This window comes from Pezoporus flaviventris, unplaced genomic scaffold, assembly GCF_033815535.1.
Source record: "Pezoporus flaviventris isolate CSIRO_AGI_PZ_B2104156 unplaced genomic scaffold, CSIRO_AGI_Pfla_v1 ptg000132l, whole genome shotgun sequence".
Taxonomy (NCBI): Eukaryota; Metazoa; Chordata; class Aves; order Psittaciformes; family Psittacidae; genus Pezoporus; species Pezoporus flaviventris.
The window spans coordinates 1,759,263-1,782,102 of NW_026892680.1; the positions used below are offsets into that span (position 1 = coordinate 1,759,263).

A 22,840-nucleotide genomic window follows, 5' to 3' on the forward strand; every position below is an offset into this window, starting at 1 on the left:
GAGGACCGTGTTAATGTGTAGGTATTTGTGCCAGGCTGTTCAGCATCTTGGTTTACAACTAATCTTGAGGTTCTGGTCACATTTTGCTATACAATATCCTCAATATAAGAGGCAGGAAAAAAAATAATCATCTAGTAGAAAAGTCCTGGCAGTGAGGCTTCCACTGGGACCACTGCTGGAGTTTGTCAGTGTTTCTGCTCCATGGGCTTGGCAGTGACCTTTGTGGAAGGGTAGCTGCTCACCTGGCCACAGAGCATATGTGGGCTCTTGGATGTCATAAATTATAGAATGGTTTGGGTTGGAAGGGACCTTAAAGCTCACCCAGGTCCAACCCCTGCCACGGGCAGGGACACCTTCCACTGGAGCAGCTTGCTCCAAGCCCCTGTGTCCAACCTGGCCTTGAGCACTGCCAGGGATGGGGCAGCCACAGCTTCTCTGGGCACCCTGTGCCAGCGCCTCAGCACCCTCACAGGGAAGAGCTTCTGCCTTAGACCTAACCTGAACTCGCCCTGTTTCACTTTGAACCCATCACCCCTTGTCCTGTCGCTGCAGTCCCTGATGAAGAGTCCCTCCCCAGCATCCTTGCAGCCCCCTTCAGACACTGGAAGCTGCTCTGAGGTCTCCACGCAGCTTCTCTTCTCCAGGCTGAACAGCCCCAATGTTCTCAGCCTGTCTCCATAGGGGAGGTGCTGCAGCCCCTGAGCATCCTCGTGGCCTCCTCTGGACTTGCTCCAACAGCTCCATGTCACCCCATAACTAATGACAACGCTGCCCTTTTCAGTGTGATTGGTGTGAAAGCTGTAACTCGTTAGACCTCAGGCTGCAGTAGGGCTCCTGCACGCACACCGTTTGTGTTAGGCAGCCATCTAGAGGGCCTGCTGCCTGCGCCGACTTCACGCCGGTGACCAGAAACCGCAGAGCTGCAGGAAAACGCAGGCTCTGCTGACCCTTAGCGGCTGCGGTGCCGAGTGGGAATGGTTTTACACAGCCAGGACTGCTGCTCCTGGGCTGTTCTGAGGTGGTGTCACATATTTGTCTTTTCTAGGGGGTAAGGGACTGACTAACTTGTCGAGGGCAGAAACTGGGGGAGCGGTGTCAGCAGGGACGAGGGTCTGGGTATTACAGAGGCGAACGCACCTGACCTTGAGATTTTACAGCAGCTCCACCGAGCAAATGCAGTGTCCACCTAGGGGCCGTCACAGCTGGCACTGTAAACGGGAGGGGAGTCATTCCCTGGCAAAGAGAGGTGGGAAGGAAAACTGGAGGCAAAAGACAAAATGCTTAAGGACCACCACGTGGCTCTGATGGACAGATGTGATTCTCAGAGGCGCCAGAGGTGCGTGTCTGGGTTCAGATAGGGAAGACTTGACCCTTGTACTGATGGGACTTCACCTGGAGCATCAGACATGAGCCTGGCTTTCCAAGATCAGGAATTGGAATAAGCAAAGCAGGCCTCAGGGAGATCAGGGGTGCTCTTTTATAGGAGGATCTTGAAGGTCTGGCACAACAGCATCCAAAAGGATATGAACTGTTTCCCTCATTAAAAATTACTGGATGCTCCATCCCTGGAGACATTCCAGGCCAGGCTGGATGTGCTTCTGGGCAACCCGATCTAGATGAAGGTGTCCCTGCTCATTGCAGGGGGTTGGAACCGGATGAAGTTTGAAGGCCCCTTCCAACCCAAACTGTTCTGTGAGTCAACCTGTTTGCAACACTAGGAGCAGTGAGGTTTGTTAGCTGCGTGTGAAGTGCCAGGAGGAGGGAACCCTTGCTAAAACGCAGGCTGATCCATGAAGGGGCTGTCAGTCCCAGCACTTCCAGCTTTGGCGATGCTCTTCAGCCTCGCCAGGAGCTCAGCTTGTGTAGTGGTGACTGTAAACCCAGCATCCCTGCGCTAGGGTACCTTGCTCTCCGGCCGGCGGGCGACCGAGCGCAGTCTGCGAGCGGCTGCCGCACACACCCGGTTGGTCTGGTCCCAGTCCTTCGTGCTAGCTCCGGTGTTAACGGGCACGGTGCCGGTGTTAACGACACAGCTCCGGTGTTAACGGGCACGGCTCTGGCGCCGCCCGGCCGCGCTCTCCCCGCAGAGGCCGCTACGAGGAGCGGCGGGGCCGGCGCAAGCGGCCGGGAGAGGGCGCGCAAGGGCCGCAGCTGAGCTCCGCCCCGCTCCCGCCCTCCGGCGCCGTCCGGGCGCTCGCGGGGGGCCGGCGGGGTCGCGCCGCTGCCTGCGCGGCTGAGTCTCGGCTCCAGCGGGCCCGCGGCTGCTGCTGCTCCTCCTTCGGCTCCCGGCGGCGGAGCCCTGCTCAGGTGAGCGGGGAGCGGGGTCCCCTCTCCGTTCCCCTCGGTCTCGGGTCGGCGGGAGCGGCCGGGGTACGGCCCTGGCCCGCTTCCTCCCCACCGGGCCTGGGCCGTGCTGAGCCCTCGGCCCAGGGGCCTCCCGGCGGGGCCCAGCAGCGCGGCGGCCTGAGGGGCGCTGGTTGGCGGCCGCCGGAGTCCCGGTGTCGTGGCCGTGCTCCGTCTCCCCGCAGGGAGGCGGCCGGCGGGTTCGCCGGGAGCAGCAACCAGCTCGATGCTGCTGCCGGCCTGGGAAATGCGCCTCTACGGGCTCCTCGCCGTGGGCTCGCACCTCTACGCGTTCTACGAGGCGCACCGAGCGTCCCGAGGTAAGCCCGTGACGGGGGTGCGCGCTCCGGAGCTCGCTGGAGTTGTTCTCCGAGTTGGGGTCTGCTTTGGTGCCCTGCACGGAGCGCCCGTGCTCCTCCTGCCTGCCAGCCAGCCCTGTGCGAGGAAGCAGCGGCAGCAGCCATGTGCCAGCGGGGCGGAGAGCTTGGTCCCAGGGCTCTTGGCAAGGGTGTCGGGGGAGAGGGGGGCTCAGAGCCTCGTCTGTGCAGCTTTGGGGTCGGTTTGTTTCCAGACACCTGCGTGTGCCTCGAGTAATTTCTTGGTAGCTGCTCTAGTGGTTTTGGTTCGGTGGGGCTGTGTTGTGCGGGGTGGGGGTAAACAAGTTATGTAGAGGTTCCGTGTGAAAAGCAGCTGTGTTCTAGCCCGTTGGTGTTTTAAGGTGGTATTACCTGGTAGGAGTATAGCTAGTTAGAGAGCCTCGTTAGGGAAATGGGTATTGCCTGCTGTTCGGGTTTAATCAGCCAGGTGTTCTACGTTAATGACCCTAGCTGGCTCTCAGAAAAGCTGAAGGGAAGAACAGGAGTGCCGGAAAGGCAGGGCCCTGAAGGAGGTGCTGGGTACAGGGCTCTGCACCCACCCATGGCAACAGGCTGCATGCGGGTGGGTTCCGGAGGTGGCTTCTCAGAGCAGCTTAGCCCAGCTCTGCTGTACTGGTCAGTGTCAGGTTTGTGTGTCCCTTTTGCTCTGCTGGGAGAAACCAGGTAGCCCTTAAAGAGGGGAAATGAGGATTAGCACAGGTCCCGTGTGGCCAGGGGCAAGCATAGCTGTGAGCAGTTCAGTGCCCTTGCCTTTGCTGCAGGGCAGAGCTATGGCTTGGTTGGGCAGCTCACCTGGTGAGCGGTGACACGGTGAAGTGCTTCAGTGCCTCCATCAGTGGAGGCCTTGCGGGAGCGTGCAGCAGAGGCCACAGCCCTGACCGTCACATTAGGTGAGCCTTGGGTGACATGGTGTGGTGTGCCGGGTCCCTGCCCATGGCAGGGGGTGGAACTGGACGATCTTAAGGTCCTTTCCAACCCAAACCGTTCTGTGATTCTCCCTGCTCTGGCTGCTGTGTCCTTAGCAAAGGTTTACTCTTCTTTGCAGAGTATGAAGCTGCGATGGACACGGAGTTTGGGCTGGAACCAGGGACTCTCTTTCGGGGCCTCAAAAAGGTAGGATGGGTGACAGGTAACAGCATCTTTTATTTTGTGGCAGCAAACACGTCTCCATGTTTTCTGCTCACCTGAGCTTCTGATCTAGCTTCAGAGCTTGTAGTAACTGTGCAGATATGGGTGTTCATAGTCAGTTTCAGTCTGTGTCTCCTGAGGAACTTACCAGGTGTGTCTAGGTCTGAAAACCACAACCCAAGTTTGACTCCTTGACCCCTGCACTAAGCATTTCTCCTTTGTTAATTACTGAATAACCTTCTGGTTTGCTGTTTGGCCTTAAAACCTATCGTCCCCTTTGGGGTTTCCTGCAGCCTTTCCCTCTTTTTCCTCTCGCTGGGTGTTCTGGGTAACATTGGCCTAAGATCAGTGAACACACGTTTTCCTCTTGCTCAGTCTGTAGTACAGCATAGAGGAGAACAGATTTGTGAGGCATACAGGCTTAAAGAAACATGGCTGGTATAAAAAAAACACCCCAAACTAATAAGAAAGCCGAAAAGCAACCTCACCATGTGCTTTTGACCTCACGTCCTTCTGAAGTAGTGCTGATACATGTTACTAATACTGAGAATGATTTGCACAAGACCAGGCACGCACAGCTGTGGAAGTATTTTGGTGTTCAGGCCCTGGTGAGGGACCCTTCACATGTGCTCTCAAGGAAGCCATAAAGCCCTTGTGGAGATGCACTTTTGGTGGGGCTTTGTATAGGACACAAGGCCACCAGCTGCTCCCTCTTAAACAATGTAGATAAAACCCCCATGTCGCAGGAACCTGCAGCTGACCTCACTTCATGTGATCCCACCTGGGCTTTGTTGAAATGGGGAGCGAAACTCCACTTCCATCAAGGTGCCTTTTCAGCCAAGTTGAAATAAATACAAGTTCCTGGCTAAACTTTGCACGGCTTCAGTGTAGCTCAGAATGTGTTTGTTTTTTTTTTTCCTGTGTACATGGAAAAGAGAGTCCTAACATTAAAAGGATGGGAGCAAGCAAAGACCTGACTTTGTTGGCTTTGAAGAGATGACGCAGATCAGTGGTAGCACACTGTAATTTGTTGTTGCCTGAGAAGCTTTCTAATGAGGAACCCAAGTGAGGCCCTGCTGGACAGGAAGCCTTGAGGACCCTTGCTGCAGTCTGCATCTCTGTGCAGTCACCAGCCTGTTCCCCATGTCCTGGGGAGGAGGTGTGTGTGGGGGGTGCCTGTCTTTGTAGTTAGGAAACTCCCTGGCATCTGGGAGGGGCAAGGCAGTGATTACTGGTCAGGCTCATCACCAGCTGAGGGGCTTAGGAGTTGTGACACCACCTAAAGCTCTTTCTCTGCGTTTCACACCATTGGAAGTCGGAATGATGCTGTCAGAGCTCACTGCTGTAAGTGATCCAGTTGGATTGCTGAAGTGACATTCTGCCGATGCGGAGGTCTGTGGTGTTGGGTAATGGACCTAGTGTGTAGGTGTTTCCTGTAAGAACATGCTTTTAGGGCCAGATACACACAGTGACCGGTTCCCTTGGTGCCCCAGGACCCCCTGGACTTCGAGTGGAGCTACTGGATCGAATGGGGAAGGGAACGTATACTGTGGCTTCTGGCTGGTCACCTGCTGGTATCACAAGTGTCCAGGCTCTTGGTGGAGAAGGTATGTAAGGCGTGTCTACGCAGCAGGGGGTTTCTGTGGGTTTCGGTTTACTTGGGCATGGGAAACGTGGCACTGAGCCCACTGAGTGTGGAAAATCCCATTCTGGGGGGTGAATTGTGTGAGTGGGTCTGTGATGATGTTCAGGTGAGCGCGTTGCCTCAGTGTCTGGAGACGTGAGCCTCCAGCCCATGAAAACCTGTGCTTTGTTGTGAGCCGTTAACCAGTGTCATTTGACCTCTGCACCAAAGAAGGTGGTAGGTATTCCTTTCCAAGACTGTGAGGTGATGACTGCTTGGGTTTTGGCATGGCTGCTCAATGAATGTATGATTGTGAGAAGTGACTGGCATGTGGTATCCCACTTGCTGGTCTGGGGAAGGAAAGGAGGAACTCGTGTTCTCCTCCAGATCAGGGAGACTCTGGATTTCATACATGCTGCTACAGAAACCCCTTCTGGAAACCCCATCCTTTATGGGTTCCCTATATGGCTTCCCAGGCAAGCGTTGGAATCGCCGTCCCTGGAGGTGTTCATACGAGGCCCTCAGTGCCATAGGTTAGGGGTGATCTTGGCAGTGCTGGGGAGTGGTTGGACTTGATGAGCTTAAAGGGCTTTTCCAACCCAACTGACTATGATTCTATGTTTGTTCTTAACCTTGTTGACTGCATTTGTTTCCACTGTCGACTCTGTGTAGGACAGCCCAGATACTGAGGGGTTGGTTGGTTGTTTTTCATTAGAAATAATCAAACTAAAGCCTGTTCATTTTTCTTTGACAGTATAAACCATGGTGCTTGATGGTTTATGGAATGGCTGCCTGCTGGTTGCTACTGGGAATCAAGGGCTTTGCTGTCATCCTGTTGCATACAACCATTTCGTTTGCTGTGGCTCAGTTTCAGCTGTCGGTCCTGACGTGGTTGTGCTCCCTTACCCTGCTATCCACCTTACGTATACCAGCTGTGGAAGAAGCCAAGGTAATGAGAGAGGGACTGATTAAGCATTGAATTAATTATGGTGGTGGGTGCCCATTATGGCAGCTCTGGTTTGACAAAGTACTGGTTTTATTTCTCAGTCATGCTGGTCAGTGCATTGAGATGAAGTATGTGTAAGTCATGTTCAGCAGAGCTGATGTATGACAGTGCTTTACTAGTGCTCTAGTAAATGCATCTCCAGTTCTTTGAAGCTGTAATTGTACCAGTTTAAGGTGCTAGCTTTTGGGTTTGTATCCTTAGTCAAGCACAAGGTTCAGTAACATCTTTCCAGCTTTGAGCTTTCTCAGGAGTGACTGATTCTTTTCGGATCTGAACTGCAGCCTTTGGCTTCAGCCCTAGCAGTCCCTTTGCTGACAGCAGTGCTGCCAGCTGGTTTGGGTATTGTAGTACTGGGCCAAATCTGAGGGAGATAATGCCGTTCCTGTAAGAATAGGTCTCCTGCTATCACAATTATGCACAACCTGAAACTGTTGGCTCTTTATGCTGGTAGCAGTAGCTCTGGAGGCCCCCTTTCTCCATCAGTTCCATCCTTCCGGTGCTGCTTGTTCATGTGTTAATGCTCACTTCAGATGCTTGTGCCAACTGCTGTTAAATGTGGTTGCTTCCTGCTGCTGGTGACCCTGAAAGGGAGGATGTGGGTGGCCATCCCTGTCCAGCCATACAGAAATCCCAGACTTGCCCCATCAGGTTCTGGCTTTATTTTGTGTTGCAGAGGAAGTGGTACGACACTGAGAATGAGTATTACCTGCTGCTCTTCACCCTGTCTGTCCGCTGCCTCTTCTGCACTAGCTTCAGCCTGGAGTACTGCTGGCATGGACCTGCCCAGAAGTCATCCCACTCATTCCTCTGGATGCTGGCATATGTCTTTTATTACCCCACCTTCCACAACGGGCCCCTTATGAATTTTGATGAATTCAGTAAGCAGGTAAGAGAGCTTTTTTAGATCACAGTTACTGATTTTTAGTGTGTCTGTGCCTCGAGTGAACTGGGTGAAGAGCTATTGGAAGTGGATGGTGATCTCTTTCCAGCTGCCAAATCTAGACGCAGACCCCATGCTTTGAAGAATAGATTAAAGCATGATAGGGTGATCTTGAGAGATTCTAATACCGATCACGAGAATGTTAGGTAGGCAGGTTCATCCAGTTTTCCGTGAGATGCTCTTTTATCGGTGTGTTTTGTAATGCAGTTTACTGGTAAGCCTGAGTTTCTGTTTGTTTTCTGGTTTCCTACTTGACAGAAATTGATGCAGATGAGACTTTCAGACAGAAGGTGCTCCCAGTGTTACTCTTTATCTGTTGTCCTTTTAAGTGTTGAAGTACGCTGCATGTGAAAGGGAAGGCCATAGTTGGAAACCAGTCTTGGCTATTCACGCTTGTATGGCAGCCATGGCCCAATGAACTCGCTTTGGGCTGGTAACTAACATATTTAGTCAGCATATGTTGTCCAAAGTGTTTATATCTAGTGCTTGGTTGGAGAGGGGTATGTTAGACTCCAGTGTTAGAGAAGGTGGAAAGAAAGCCAAGCAGCTTTTCCTGGCTGGCTGATAAGTTTCCCCTATCAGATTGTGATAGCTGTTTCTGTCTGAAATAGTTTTCCCCTCAATGAGGTACTTTGGAAACAGAAAAAACCTCCAGAAAAGCAGTTTTCAGTCCTGCCCGTTTTGACTTCAGTACAGACATCTCTAACTGCTGCTGTAATAGCTTTCCTCCTTACTGATGGTTTGAAAGATCTCAGTTTTTACTTGGACTCCTTGGAGGTTAACAATTGTTTGGGTGTCTAAAGCTGTCTTCAGCATGGTTTTGAAAATACAAAATCATGTTCTAGGAACGACTTTGAGTGTAGCACTGGGAATTCAACCGTCTCCTGGGTATCAACTTGAGGACGAACCTTCCTCCCCAAGTTCTGCTTTACAGGATGTTTTTTTGTCCAACATCAGATTTATCCCTTCAAGCAGGAACCCAGTGACACACGTTGTTAGAGTCTTCAAATGCTCATAATTCTAGCTTGCAGCTGCTGGGCTGGATTTTTGTTTGCCTCTCCTCAGGCAGAAGAAGGTAACATTGTCAGCAGCATCTGGCTGTTAACTCTGAAACAGGTTCCAGAGCCTCAGAAAGCTGCTGGTTTATGTTGGGAGTTCCTGAGTTTCCCATCTTGGTGGTGTGAAAACAGCTGATGATTACTTGGAACGCTTTTCTTCAGGCTAAATGAGGTGGTTAGCATGTTAAAATGTGAAAGACTGACCTAACTTACTGAACGTCTTCTCTTAGGGCCTTGCAGGTTGCTTTTCAAGCCTGATTTTACATGACGAGGGAAAACCCCACATTTCCGTGTTGTTTAATGTTTTCCTGGTTTTCTTGCACACTTGAGTAAGAAGTGGAATCACCACCTGTGATGTGTGACTTCCCATTCGAAGACAGGCTGAGAACAGTGGGGCTGTTCAGCCTGGAGAAGAGAAGCTGCTTGGAGACCTCAGAGCATCTTCCAGGGTCTGAAGGGGGCTGCAAGGATGCTGGAGAGGGACTCTTCATCAGGGACTGCAGCCACAGGACAAGGGGTGATGGGTTTAGACTGAAACAGGGCGAGTTCAGGTTAGATCTAAGGCAGAAGCTCTTCCCTGGCACAGGGTGCCCAGAGAAGCTGTGGCTGCCCCATCCCTGGCAGTGTTCAAGGCCAGGTTGGACTGAGCCTTGGGTGATACCATCTAGTGTGAGGTGTCCTTGCTCACCGGACATTGGTTGATCTTAAGGTCCTTTCCAACTCAAAGCATTCTGTGATGTCTGTAGCTAACATCACTGGGATAAAGTGGATGAGCAGACATGCACAGTAATAGATGTACAAAACGTGAATAAGTTTTTAGGCAATCCTATGTTTCTGTTGTTTGAGCATATTCTGTTTTATTGTGGAAAGAGGGTAAAAGCATGTCAGTGTGTTTACTATAGTTTGGGACATCGTAAGAAACCTGCCAGCAGCAAACCTTTTCTTACCTGGTGTTTAACTTGTGGTTAACTGCCATTTGCTCAGCACATCATATAGGTCTGGCAGATCTTGGCAATGCTACAGGAGAAGAATGGAGAGCTGTCCTGAAATCAATCCCATGTAGTGAGTAGAAGTTGGAGGTACTTTAACAGCCAGCAGTTAATTGTTTGTGTTCTGGTAGGGCTGCTGCTTGGAAAACCTTCTCCTTCATAGCTGTGTTTTCTTTAAGCTTCTTTTGATCATCTCTAAAGATTGATCAAGTCACAGGAGCTAAAAAGCGTCTCGTGTCTGGATCCTATTCAGGTTAACAGCACTTGGCCTTTCCTGTAACAGTTAGGTGCAGTTTATGGCCATGTGTGATCTCTTGATTTCTGCAGCTTACTGAGATTGAGAATGGAGAGGCCAGGTCAGGAATTAGCAAATGGCACTGTCAGGTGGTCCCCTTGGGAATGAACAGCAAAGTTCATCAAGTTCTCGGGGGTTGGTATGTGAGTACCACAGTTACGTGCCATATCACCTCTCTGGGTTTCTTTTTCAGATGAGGAGCCAAGAAGCCTTCAGTTTGAAGACCAATCTTAGGATCTTAATGGTGGGCGTGATGCGTATTTTCTTTTGGTGGTGCCTGGCTGAGCTGATGATTCACCTCATGTATATCCATGCTCTCTGCAGCAGTGCTCCTCCTTTGGAAGCTGTATCATACTGGGCCTTGGGTGAGTACAGAAACAGCAGCAGAAATCTTCTTCCCCCCCCTGCTTCAAGACCCCCAGTCTACTTCTCTCGTGTCCGTCTGTTGGAACTTAGGAATAGTACATTATGGCCAGTCACTGTCAGAAAGGCAGTCTTCTGGACTTCATGTAGCATGTAGATCCTCTGAGAAGCTTATGGTTAAACTGACTGAGCTGCTTCCTAAATTAAAAACCATTCTGTATATTTTCCAGCCTAAAGTGTGCGTCGAAACTTTGGTCTAAAGTGGTTTCCCATAGAACTGGACACTTAAAAGAGTTTTGGTATAGGGATGGAGGAGGGCAGATGTTAGGAACTAAAGTGTTTATTGGCCTCCTTCTGTTTGATGCTTCAGCTCTGTATTCATATTGAAAGATAAAATGACAGCACTCGTGAAAAGAGCAGGGAGAAGGAATTGCTCTTCCCCTGCTTCACTTCGCCCACTTCTGTCCCCTCCCACCTCTCTGGTGTTTCATTAAAATGCCCAACTGTGATGGGAACTAAAATGAGCACTGATAAATGTAACTGGAAAGGGCTTAGAGTGCTCCATAGGTGTAGGTTAACCCGTAAGCAACTGTTGCATGTGGTTAGTTTGATTCTTCCCCCCCCCCCCCCCATCACAGAATAGTTTGGGTTGGAAAGGACCTTAAAGCTCATCCAGTTCCAACCCCCTGCCACAGGCAGGGACCCCTTCCACTAGAGCAGCTTGCTCCAAGCCCCTGTGTCCAACCTGGCCTTGAGCACTGCCAGGGATGGGGCAGCCACAGCTTCTCTGGGCACCCTGTGCCAGCACCTCAGCAGCCTCCTCACAGGGAAAGGCTTTTCTTTGGATCACCAGGTAGGAGGAACCAAAGTGGAGAAACCCCAGGCCTTAAAAAATTGTGTTCTGAAAAAGCCTTGGTGATTGCTGAATAGAGCGAGGCGCCTCTTCCTGTACCAGCAAGTACCAGGAGCTGATACCAACACTGTATGGTCCTGGCAAACATTCATTGCACATCATGTATGATGATCAGTGTGTGTTGGAGGGCACTTGTGGATTGGACTTTGGTCAGCAGAGGGCAATGTGTGCACTCTGTGTATGCATACACAATCTATATTTGTGTATTTATATATATATATGTAAAAAAAAAGAGCAAGAGCAGATGGAGAACAGAAAGTGAGAGGTTTGCCTCTATGGTTTGTTCTACCCCTCCTAACTCAGTCACTGTATAGAAAGTGGATTCTGAGTTTTCATCTCCTATTCTAAATGTCAGGGAATTGATGAGTTAAATCTGTTAGCTCCTGGTGTTGTCTGTATGTCTGACAGAAAGCTGGCCACTGGATAAGGCAGGCAAGGCTGCAGAATTAGGGACAGAGCATTCTGGCTTTGGTGTTACTGGCAGATCTCTCCTTCCCTTCAAGGCTACCAGGGTTGATGTTAAGGGGGGGGAGTAACTTTCCAGGCAGTAGCTAAGTAGGCTGTGTGTTTATTTATTTGAAAGCAATTAAAATGCGTTTTGAACAAATGATTAGGAAAGGCTGAGATGCCTCAAAGCAACAGGTGATGAAAGACAGTGTTCGAGTAAGTCTGGACTCTGAAACCGCCTGATTAAAATATGATCATTTGAATTAGTCCTCTGGGGGATCCCTGCTCTTCAAAGTGTGACCCTGCTCTAGGTGAGCTTTGTCTTTTTAGCAGTGAAAGCCCGTGGTTAAAATACACTGCAAGTGAGAGTGAGGCAGAATTTGTCACTTCTGACAGTGTGTTCTCTGCAGGTTTTGGCACAATGATTATACCGGTCTCAGACTCAAACCAGTGACAGGCCACTTGCTTTAGGGAGCCACTGATATGGGAGTAAGGATACTGGTTTGGGTTTCTTTTCTGTTGATCCTTACCTGATCCTTACGGATCTTCCCATGCTTCTACGGCAGTTCTTGTGCACAGCCAAACACACCCCTCTGTTACCTTGCATTCTCTGTTATTAAAACCTATTGCATCAGATAGCTGAGTCTTGAGACCAAGGAAGCAGCTTGTTGTTGGCTCGGGAGGATTAACCACATGGTACATCAGCCTTTCTGTGCTGCTGGGCTTACTGTTCATTTTGGGTTTCTTATTTAACTACAGCAGCTTCAAAGCAGTACGGAGCATCCACTTACCCTGTGATCCCTGGCTGCCCCCATAGCCTGGGAAGCTTAGGTGTGAGGCTGTTGTGCAGTCAGCCCTAACTGGGGGGACTAGAACTGCTCCTGCATTTTTCTTCTGGGGTGTCTTTGACAATAAATGCCAGCGGTGTGGGTAAGGACAGCAGTGCTGCGAGATCCTGCTCTCAGCAGCTCGAGGGTAATGATGGTCAGTCTACACCTCAGAAGTGGGAAGCTGTCCTGTGTTCCGCAGCACTTTGTCTGGTGTACCTGTGAGGTGAGACAGCAAAGAAGTAAAACCCCAAACCCTGACTTGAGTTGCAGTGCATGTTTAAAAATGTCATTGCACAATGTTATTTATGGCTGTGTAGAGCAGAAATGCTGAATTTACCTAAAGAAACATTACTGAGCGCACACAGGGATAAAAGGAAGAAGAAACAGTACCTGGGAGAATGCGTTACCCAGCAGTAAGAGAAGTATTTTGTGTAAAAGGAATTGGGAAGAGAGGTTCTAGAAGCAGCAATATACAAAACAGTGCATGGGTGGCTTTGAAGCCTGTGTATTTAGCTGCAACAGAGGTGCAAGCTGCCCTCAATATCACTGTTTAGCGTTAGCTACTGTTGATACAGTCTGTGAATTATATGGTCGGTTTTTAAACTTTCCTTTTCAAACTTGGGTCCTTTTGCAACCAAACCAAGTACCTTCTTAGGTCAGATGTTCAGATTCTTCTGTTCTCCGTGCCCTTTAGAAGCCGGTACCCGAGTTGCTATAAGCGTACTCTTACCCTATAGGTTATGTTACCTCATTCCTTCCAGTTCACTTGCAGAGGCCCGGTTCTGTATGTTCTCCTGCTCTTCTGAATTTGAGCATGTCAAAGGCAGTGCAGAGTTTCTCCTGTTTGAGAGGAAGGCACCTTCTGTCCAGGTAACCCCGCTGGGCTGTGTGCTTTTGGGTTACCATGGTGTCTGAAAGGCTCTAGGGGCTCTGTAGCTTTGCTTCCCCCTTTGCTTGTTGAATATCCCCCTTGTCTCTTTATCGGCTATGTAGTGTGGGTAGGTGAAGCCTGTCCCTTGAATAAACCGATGGAAGAACTGCTGTGATTGAAGTATCTGTGCAATGTCTTTAATTGCTGTTATGTATAGGTTATATTGGGAAGTGGCGAGTTTCAAGGTCATTAACTGGGTGATAAGCATGTTGGGAATTGTGAACAGAAGGGTACCTGTAGTTCATGTCAAGGTAGAACCTTCAGTTCTCTCCTGGTCATATCTTTTCCTGGATTACTCCTCTCCCTGTGTTTCCTAACCTGGCAGCGGTCAGTAAGGACAGTTTATGTGGATCAAGGAGCTAGGAAAGTACATGGTTAGTGGCCTCCTCTGAGAGAGACCAGGTTGCATCCTCTGCGTGTTGATCCTTTAATGAGTAGGGAAGCGTCATATTGCACCGTGGCCCCTGGAGTTTGAGGGGTTTCAGTCAAAACTGTTTTTTGTCCATAATATGGGAAAAAAACCCCAAACTGGCTGCATCCACATCTTCCATGGGCTAAATACTGTAGAAAAACATGGTCATGGAATACTAGCAGCAATCTGTTGGTTTGTTTGTTTGTTTTTCATCCTGCAAGATAATGATGGGGAGACTGATAAAATATTTGGCATCTTGATGTCAGTTGAAAACTGGAAACACAAACGTGACTCAGAAAGCTTAGTAAGATTTTTATTCCCTAAGCCACTGGGTAGTTCACTGCTTTATACAAAGAAGTGTGTGTGTGTGTGAATGGTTTATAAGCATTCCTGCAGGCTAAACTTCCAGTATTGGCTCCTTTTCTTTTACTCATGTGCTGTAGCTTAACCCCAGATGGCAACAGAGCACCACGTAGTTGCTCAGTCAGTCTTTTGATAGGACTGGGGAGAGAATCAGAAGGGTAAAAGAGAGAAAACTCGTGGTTGAGTTAAAGACAGTGTAACAGGTAAAGCAAAAGCCATAGTGCATGGAATTAATTCCCCCCAGTTCCCCAGGGCAGGCAGGTGTTCAGCCATCTCCGGGACAGCAGGGCTCCATCACATGCAAGTGTAACCTGGGAAGACAAATGCCATCGCTCTGAGCATCCCCTCTTCCTGCTTCCCCAGCTCTATATGCTGAGCATGGCCACAAATTCTGGGCTGTTTTAAATGTCTTTGTCTCCCAGACTTGTGCCATGTGCCAGGAACCCTTCTGAAATGTCTGTTTGTCTCCGAGATGAGTGTTCTGCGATCATTAATGCCATAGGGTCAGTGTAGCTGCGGAAGGGGTAGGTTTGTGCTGCTGTGCTCATCATAAAGTTGCCTGTTAAGGCACAAGTCTCGCCCATGAGTTTTGGTGATGGTAATGGACAGAAAAATGCCAAGTGTGGTTTCTGATACCTGGATCCAAATCATCTGTCAGTTACTTAGGAGAATGTTCTGCTTGAGAGCCCCTGTCCAAGGCAGAGTTTTGAGAATGTGGAAGCTAAAGCTAATAATAATAATGCTGCTATGCTGTGGATATGCTGACTTTTAATTACTCTTGAAGCAAAGCCCTGTGAAAGTTGCAAAATGCAGCTTTGCAGTAAACGTATGGAAGGTAAAACTGTGAAGGCCAATAGAAAAAGGCCAATTTATACAGCATAGGAAAATGTAGAACGTTCTAAGGGTTTGCAAGATGACAGACTGAAAATACCCGTTTCTGTACAAATTGGTTAATTTAGTCTGGGATGTCAGCTTCGCTGCTGAAGTGCACGGGTTTAAGATTGTACCAGTGTTTTAACTTGGTTTTGGTTTTATCCCTTAAAACATTTCAGCTACAAATTAACCCTGAGTGCTTTGAATTAATTTACTCTGGGGAAAAGAGAGCATACATGTAGAATTTCTTCCCTCACAGGTATTTTTAATATACACTTGCCATAGTGTGTTTCTAATTAAAGGTGCTGCTTCTGTGCAAGTTCTTGTAAAGCTTGAAATTCAGAGGATCCCAGAGTGGTTTGGGTTGGAAGGGACCTTAAAGCTCTTCCAGTTCCAATTCCCTGCCGTGGACAGGGACCCCTTCCACTAGAGCAGCTTGCTCCAAGCCGCTGTGTCCAACCTGGCCTCGAGCACTGCCAGGGATGGGGCAGCCACAGCTCCTCTGGGCACCCTGTGCCAGCGCCTCAGCACCCTCACAGGGAAGAGCTTCTGCCTTAGATCTAACCTGAAAACTCGCCCTGTTTCACTTTGAGCCCATCACCCCTTGTCCTGTCGCTGCAGTCCCTCATGAAGAGTCCCTCTCCAGCATTTACGTACAGTGATGAAAGACTCCAGGTTCTCAAATACAAAGTTATAATAGGTAAGTTTAAGAAAAAAAAGAAAACAACTGAAACCCAGCCATCTCTATTAACATACACCCAAGTTGTCATGACCATTCCCTAGCAGACAGCTTAATACCACTGGTATCTTAAATACATGTAGGCATCACATCACAGGTCATTACCTGGCAGGCAGTAGCTACTCCGTGTGTGGCAATTCTAAGACTCACAACAGTGAGGGTGCCTATCAAAATATGTAGGCTAAGTCCTTATTGGTCTTCAACTCATGCCAGCTGTGTGAGAGTTCTGGCCACACATGGAAAATTAAGGGCAAAATTCCAGCATCATAACAGCCGGGCCGCCTTGGCAACAGGCAGACTTTAACCCTTCCTGCGTACCTGAGACGTTCCAGCTGCTTTGCATTTGCTCCCTTGCAGCCCAGAAGTGTGCACTGCTTCACCTGAGCTTGAAACATGGAGCACAAAGGGAAATTTACCATCAGGGCTCAAGTTCTCAAACACCCAATATCACAGAATTTGGTCTTTAGTGCTCAAGTCGCTCCATTAATGCCCCATCCCTGGCAGTGTTCAAGGCCAGGTTGGATGCAGGGGCTTGGAGCAAGCTGCTCCAGTGGAAGGTGTCTTTGCCCGTGGCAGGGAATTGGAACTGGATGAGCTTTAAGGTCCCTTCCAACGCAAACCAGTCTGGGGTGCTGTGATTTTTCTCAGGTCTCAAGAGAGTGGTAGTCTCTTCCTGTAAATCTCATTCCATCATGCACAGCCAAAGGGGTTTTGGATTTTACCGGTGCACAGACAGCTGTGATCTTCATAATTGGTTTGTGTGGGTGTCAGCATTCAGCTCTCCAATGAAATTTGTCAGAAGAGAAATGAGAAACTGAATTGAGATAGGAATTAAAGCAGAAAGTTGGCTGTGTAGATGATTTAGCAGTAATCTAATGTGTGGCTAATTGGCTGGTATCCAAATTGTGCTTCTGATTGATTGTTTTCCTCTGGGAAGAATGCTACTGAATACTAGATGACTGCTTCCCTGCAGGAAACCACCATGAGCTTCATGTCTAGGTGTTTTGTTCTAACATCAGTTTTCATCTTGCATGGCACAGCTGTTTCTGATTGTGCGCATGGATCATGATATTAAACGTAAAAACGTTGTATTGTAGTAGCAAAATGCTGGCCCTGCCTAGGATGGTGGGAGTTTTGCAATTTGCAGTATTGGTGCCAAGGTTTCACCCTAGGTTGTTATATATACGGCATGAATTTTTAATGCTTAGCTTTTGGGTGGCATCCATAGTGTACCCATGAGTCAGCAGAATGCAAGAGGGATGCTTTGCCAGCGAAAATCAAAGCAGATTATTTAAGTGATCACGGCCTTGGACTGCTGGAGTCAGATTGAAAGCTGTGTCCCCAAGGAGGGGCTGCTGGGCGGTTCTAAAATCACATTAAACATCCGAGGAACTGCACTCAAATCACTGGTTGGTAGTGTCAGGGAGGGAAAGCAAAATACTGGAAAGGAGGTTTAACGATTGTATTTTACAAGTTTGGGTTTTTTTTTACTCTTCCAAGCTGTAACAATTTTACTTCCCCTCCTTTGGGATTAGATTTAAGTGATGTCAGCTGTCAGCTGGAAAAGCTCCCCAAAATCAGTGGCACTTTAGGAGTGGGCTCTCCCCGGTTTCAATAAAGGTGTTGGCCGCTGCTTTATATGGATTTTTTTTCGTATGATTTATTGGTGAAATACCATTTTATTCAGCAGAAAACATTTAGAGTGTTAATATGAGTCACTGTTATTTATGCGTTCTATGGTTGTTACTCTTCTGAGAGGAATACCTCTGAGAGTAGCCAGTATGGTTTTCATCTCACACCTGTGCAAGATGCTGCGTTTTGGGCCATGCCCCGGGGTTAAGCTGTGGGCAAACACACTGCCAAAACTTCCTTTGGCAATCGGGCAGCTAAAGCACCTCAAGGAGTCCTTTGTCTTGGGGTTTAAAACCTGGTACGTGCCTCAAGCATTCTGCCAAGTGGAGTAACAGTCTTCTGTGCTTCAGCTGGAGCAGGAGGGGTCTTGTAGGGGGTGTTTTGGGGGACACAGATAATCCTGATGGTGCATGAGATGGGTGTGGAGCAGGTCAGGATAAGCTGCAAAGATACCTGTGCGGGAAGAGCAAGTGGAGCATGGTTGGTTGGAGTTACTTGCAGAGGTAACATTTATCCCCATGCCTGCTTTGGTATGTTCTGATTTTTAGCTCAGCATAAGTCACTGTTTGTTTTTCACAGCAATAAATAACCACACAGGCCAAAGAATTTTGAAGGTGGAGCTACAGGTGCTTACTTACTCCTTCATATTGGGATGATGGTACTGTTCTCTGTGTGCTTGTGTCCTGTAGCTGTTGCAAAAGTAGGTATTGTATATCCCATCGCCTCATGATGCTTGCTTTAGGGCTTGGAAGTAAGTCAGTATTAAGAGGTTTTAAAACACTTTCAGAGCTTGGTTAAGGCATGATGTTGACATTATTATGTTGTTTTAGGTGGCCTGGCTTTAGCTCAAGTGCTGTTTTTCTATGTGAAGTACCTGGTTCTGTACGGTGTTCCTGCCCTCCTCCTTCAAATGGATGGACTCAAACCCCCATCTCTGCCTTGCTGTGTGAGCCTGATGCACAGCTTCACTAAAATGTGGAGGTAAGTCATTATTGCTTTTCAGACAGCTTATTGCTGGTCTGCGGCAGGGAGGAAGTAAGAACATGCCTGTGTGTTGTCATGGTCGCATACATGCTGGCTTTCATGTCCTTGTGCTTTTTCCCCCTCACCCCCGTGATTCATCTATAGCGCTTTCTAAATGAACTTCAGTTTGAGGGTTACTCTCTTGCCACCGTGGAGGGTAGGGGCAAGCATTCCTTTCAGCATTTTCATCCTCTTAGTTATTAGAACTACTTAGCTTCACTAACATAGCAATTATTTTTTCCAGGTGCCTCTTAAATGGTTCATTTTCTGAGTCTTGGTCTAAACCCCACTTTCCAGCTAGGTACCCTTCCAGAGAAGGAAAAGAAATGCTTGATTAATCACCCTATGAGGAAAGCTGTAGTTGTAACCCTTCAATATGTAGAGTCATGAAGCAGACAAAGTCTTCAACACATGAAAAATACTATGAACAGTAGTAATTGTTTCTAACGTAGGGTGAACTTCAGGATCCCCTTTGGTTTGAAAGGGTTTCAGCACAGTATTTCTCAAAAAGAAGTGCCAGTTTTGGACCTTATGCTTGCTTTAAATCGGTGTTCACTGCAGTTGTTTCCCTGAAAACTGTCTCCCAGGTGGATCCTGCTTGGCGTTTAGCCTGTGTGTAACAGTGGCTTCAGTTGACGTCTCCCCTCCGCTGTTTTCTTCTGCACTGTCTCTGATGCTTTCAGTCCGTGGGATGCAGTGCCTCAGACTTCTAGAAACATTGCCTAAAATGATTTAGACTCGTCAGCTTTTTAGTGCAGAGACCTCTCTTGTGCTGTGTTGGATGCAGAGCCTCGCACAGTGGTGCTTACCCTGCTTGGTTCCCGACTGCTTTGCAGTATGAATAAAGCTTTTTCATGTTAGTCATGAAACCAGCAGGCCTGCTATTACCAGAGCTTTATTGGATGAAATTTTAATTTTGCTTTCAGCTTGAAGCTGGTTGTAACAAGAAGGTTTTATAGTTTCTGCAGTTGGCAACTGTGGATATGCGGTATTCAAATGCAGCAGGAGCAGAGTGCAGAAACCAGATGAACTGTTGACAATTATTTGAGCTACTAACAAATAGAATCACAGAATCGTTAGGGTTGGAAAGGACCTTAAGATCACCAAGTTCCAACCCCCCTGCCATGGGCAGGGACGCCTCCCACAAAACCATGCCACCCAAGGCCTTGTCCAACCTTGTCTCGAACACTGCCAGGGATGGAGCATTCACAACCTCCCTGGGCAGCCCGTTCCAGTGCCTCACCACCCTCACAGGAAAGAATTTCCTCCTTAGATCCAGTCTAAACTTCCCGTTTCAGTTTGAACCCGTTACCCCTTGTCCTGTCACTACAGTCCCTAATGAAGAGTCCCTCCCCAGCATCCCTATAGGCCCCCTTCAGATACTGGAAGCTGCTCTGAGGTCTCCACGCAGCCTTCTCCAGGCTGAACAGCCCCAACTTCCTCAGCCTGGCTCCATACAGGAGGTGCTCCAGCCCCTGATCATCCTTGTGGCTCTTCTCTGGACTTGTTCCAACAGTTCCATGTCCTTTTTACATTGAGGGCACCAGACCTGCACAGGTGTTGGTCTAAATTCTCTTTCAGAGTTTGAACTGAACTTGCGACCTACAGAGTTAATACAGAAATCTTTGGTTTTTACCAGCTTCTCTCTTGAGAGCAGCATCTCTTGACCTGCTGGCCCTTGCAAGCAGAGCTGTAAACAGTGGTTTTTTCCTCCTCTCCGAGCAATCTGGGTCTTGCTCTGGAGGTGCCAAATGAAACTGCACTTCAGCACAAATCCTAATGACGCTGTTGTGTCAGGTAGTTGTAACACCATCAAAAAGTGCCCTGTGCCTGCAAAGGTGGGTGGTGAATCACAGTAAAAACATTGGGTTTTCTTTAAAAAACGATTCATAACGCTAAAGAAAATTGAAACTAGGATCTAAGGAGAGAGTTCAGTTAGATTTTTTTCCAGAAGGAAAAAATTCAGCTGCAGATATTCACCATTTACCCAAGTACTCCATTCATATATGTATCTGGAATCCTTGTAGCCCCCTTCAGACACTGGAAGCTGCTCCGAGGTCTCCACGTAGCTTCTCTTCTCCAGGCTGAACAGCCCCAGTGTTCTCAGCCTGTCTCATATGGGAGGTGCTGCAGCCCCTGAGCATCCTCGTGGCCTCCTCTGGACCTGCTCCAACAGCTCCATGTCCTCCTTATGCTGAGGACACCAGCACTGGATTTGTTTATTTTGAAGGTTTAACAAATCGGTTCATGTTCAGCTGACTTGGTTTCTTGCTCTCAAGGCTGTGTGGATACTGGAATTTCCTATGGCTGATAGTGAATTCGGGGTCATTGTCCATTATCTGAGTAATCTCACGTAGCTTGCCCTCTGAATCCCTGAATTACAATGCCCTTATGCCTTTACAGTTAAACTCTTTGATCGCTGCTACCCAGGGGTTTTGCAGTCTTTTTATGTGTTTTGATACGTGATATAGGAATGTCAGTGTTGAAAGTGGGAATAGCCTTTGCTTCTATCCCATATGGATGTCTGAACAGGACAGGAAGTGTGAAAATGATGGGTTTAGTATAAAAGCAAGCAAAAAGTGGTGCAAGTCAGTCGTTTGTGTTTTGTGACACCTTATGAACTCTGTTTCCTTCCTTAAAGTGCTAAATAATTATTTTTGTACTTTGTGAATATGTGGACTTTTAAGTGAATGATCCCAACTTTACCAGAGGCCGTCAGATTTAAATGTCGGTAACCCAGTGCCTAGTTTTCAGCTGGCAGGCTGAGGAGATTTGCATCAGGCTTTGTTTCCAGGTAGCCTGGTAAAGCTTATTAAAGGCTCCTTGGGTCAGGTTGGGAGTTCCACCCCAGGGGAGTGATGCAATGAGCCGTGACATGGAGTGCACCACCGGTACCTCCTGGCTGGTCCTGGGGAGGCTGCTCGCAGAAGAGTGCTTGGGCGTGCTTGGCTTGCTGCTACCCTTCCTGCTCGTGTCTGCTTTAGGGTCCTATTAGGTTACTATCAGAGACGGGGTATTGTGCTAGCAGCTAGGCTTTTGGAAGGTCCAGTGTTGCGCTTTTTGTGTGGCAAAGTTATTAGTAATGCAGATTTTGAAGGGGAGAAGGTAGCCTGGAGAGACAGACAACATCAATGTCATAATGTAAGGAAGGCAAATGCACTGCTAAGGAGTCTTCCACCACCACCTGGTGCCCTTTGAGCATAACAACAAAGCTTTTGATCTCATGCATCCACACCACTGTGTATACTATAGACACTGTCTATAACCAGTACATGCTGACATCTTTCGCTATGTGATATTGCAGATAGAAGACCTTTCATTCTGCAAGGTAAGAAAAGGACCATAGTGTGTCTAAAGTATCTCTAGAGCTGAAAAGCAAAGCAGGTAATGGGAATAACAAAGCAGGTACTCTGCCTCTCTGGTGGTGGTACTAAACAGCAAAGCAGATTGTGTCCATTCAAACTTAAAAATAACAGGCTTTAATTAAAAAGGAGTTATCAGCTTTATAGTGGATTCTGCCTAATTTGCATTTTATTTAATCAAGACAGTCTCTTGAGTTGCAAAATCATCAATCTTACTTACTGTCTGAAGACAAATAGAGGAATTGAATGTATTACTGTGATTCCTTTTACCAGGATATCATTATCTTGCTAAATCTGCAGCTGCGTATCTAGTAAATGCCTGATAAATGTATTACTGTTCAAAAGCTTGATTATGGCTGTGAAAAGGAGTTTCTGAGCTCCTGGTTTCCAGAGAGGGCAGCAGTTCCGTGACACACCACCTCAGAGGTTTTAATGTCTGCTTCATCTTAATTCATGAGGAATTAAAACTTGGGTGGTGTTACCGAGGCTAAAAGCAAGGGAATGAATCATGAGAGAGCAACCAGTGGTGTTGGGGGCTTGTAAGTGCTTCTGAAGAGTTAGCCAAGGCTGATGTCTGGCATACAGTTTATCGGGTGTGTGTGCAGGGAGCTAGAGCTGTGTAGTGCAGCTGGAAATAGTCCTGCTCCTGCTGACACCCTGGTGTAAGAATCAAGGTGTGGGAAGTACAGAAACAGTTGCTAGCACCTAACTAAATCCTGTGTCAGTGAGGACATCTCGCCAAGTGACTTTGGCAGTGCATTCCACAAAGAAACTTGTCACTTCATGCATTAGGACAACGTTTAGCACAGTTGCTGTTTATGGCGGGGGGGGGGGGGGGGGGTGTGGGGGAAATCATGCTTCCATTTGTAGGTGTCTGTACTATGTTAGGGAGTGTAGTGAGCGCTCTCCTGCAGGGGTGTTGGACGCATTGATCGGATGGGTTTTGACGTGGTATGGGAGCAGCATGGTGTAAGAAACTGGTTATCTCTGGTCATAGATTGATAGGGAGTGTGCAGGAGCACAGCTCCTTCTTGCCCTCCCACCTTAACATTTGTGCATTCCCAAGTATCTTATAGAACCCCAGCCTGGTTTGAGTTGGAAGGGACCTTAAAGCTCACCCAGTTCCAACCCCCTGCCATGGGCAGGGACCCGTTCCACTAGAGCAGCTTGCTCCAAGCCCCTGTGTCCAACC

General features: G+C 48.3%; 1 protein-coding gene across 1 annotated transcript in view; it reads left to right on the forward strand.

Annotated features, from left to right (window-relative positions):
• The first annotated feature begins 2,283 nt into the window (after positions 1–2,283).
• HHAT (hedgehog acyltransferase) overlaps positions 2,284–22,840 on the forward strand; it is a 137,110-nt gene continuing 116,553 nt past the window's right edge. The window contains exons 1-8 of the mRNA XM_061478850.1: positions 2,284–2,307; positions 2,529–2,663; positions 3,766–3,833; positions 5,342–5,455; positions 6,227–6,421; positions 7,152–7,364; positions 9,954–10,125; positions 18,094–18,244. Coding sequence (XP_061334834.1) covers positions 2,570–2,663; positions 3,766–3,833; positions 5,342–5,455; positions 6,227–6,421; positions 7,152–7,364; positions 9,954–10,125; positions 18,094–18,244 — 1,007 coding nt within the window. The 5' untranslated portion in view covers positions 2,284–2,307; positions 2,529–2,569. The remainder of the gene's footprint in view (positions 2,308–2,528; positions 2,664–3,765; positions 3,834–5,341; positions 5,456–6,226; positions 6,422–7,151; positions 7,365–9,953; positions 10,126–18,093; positions 18,245–22,840) is intronic.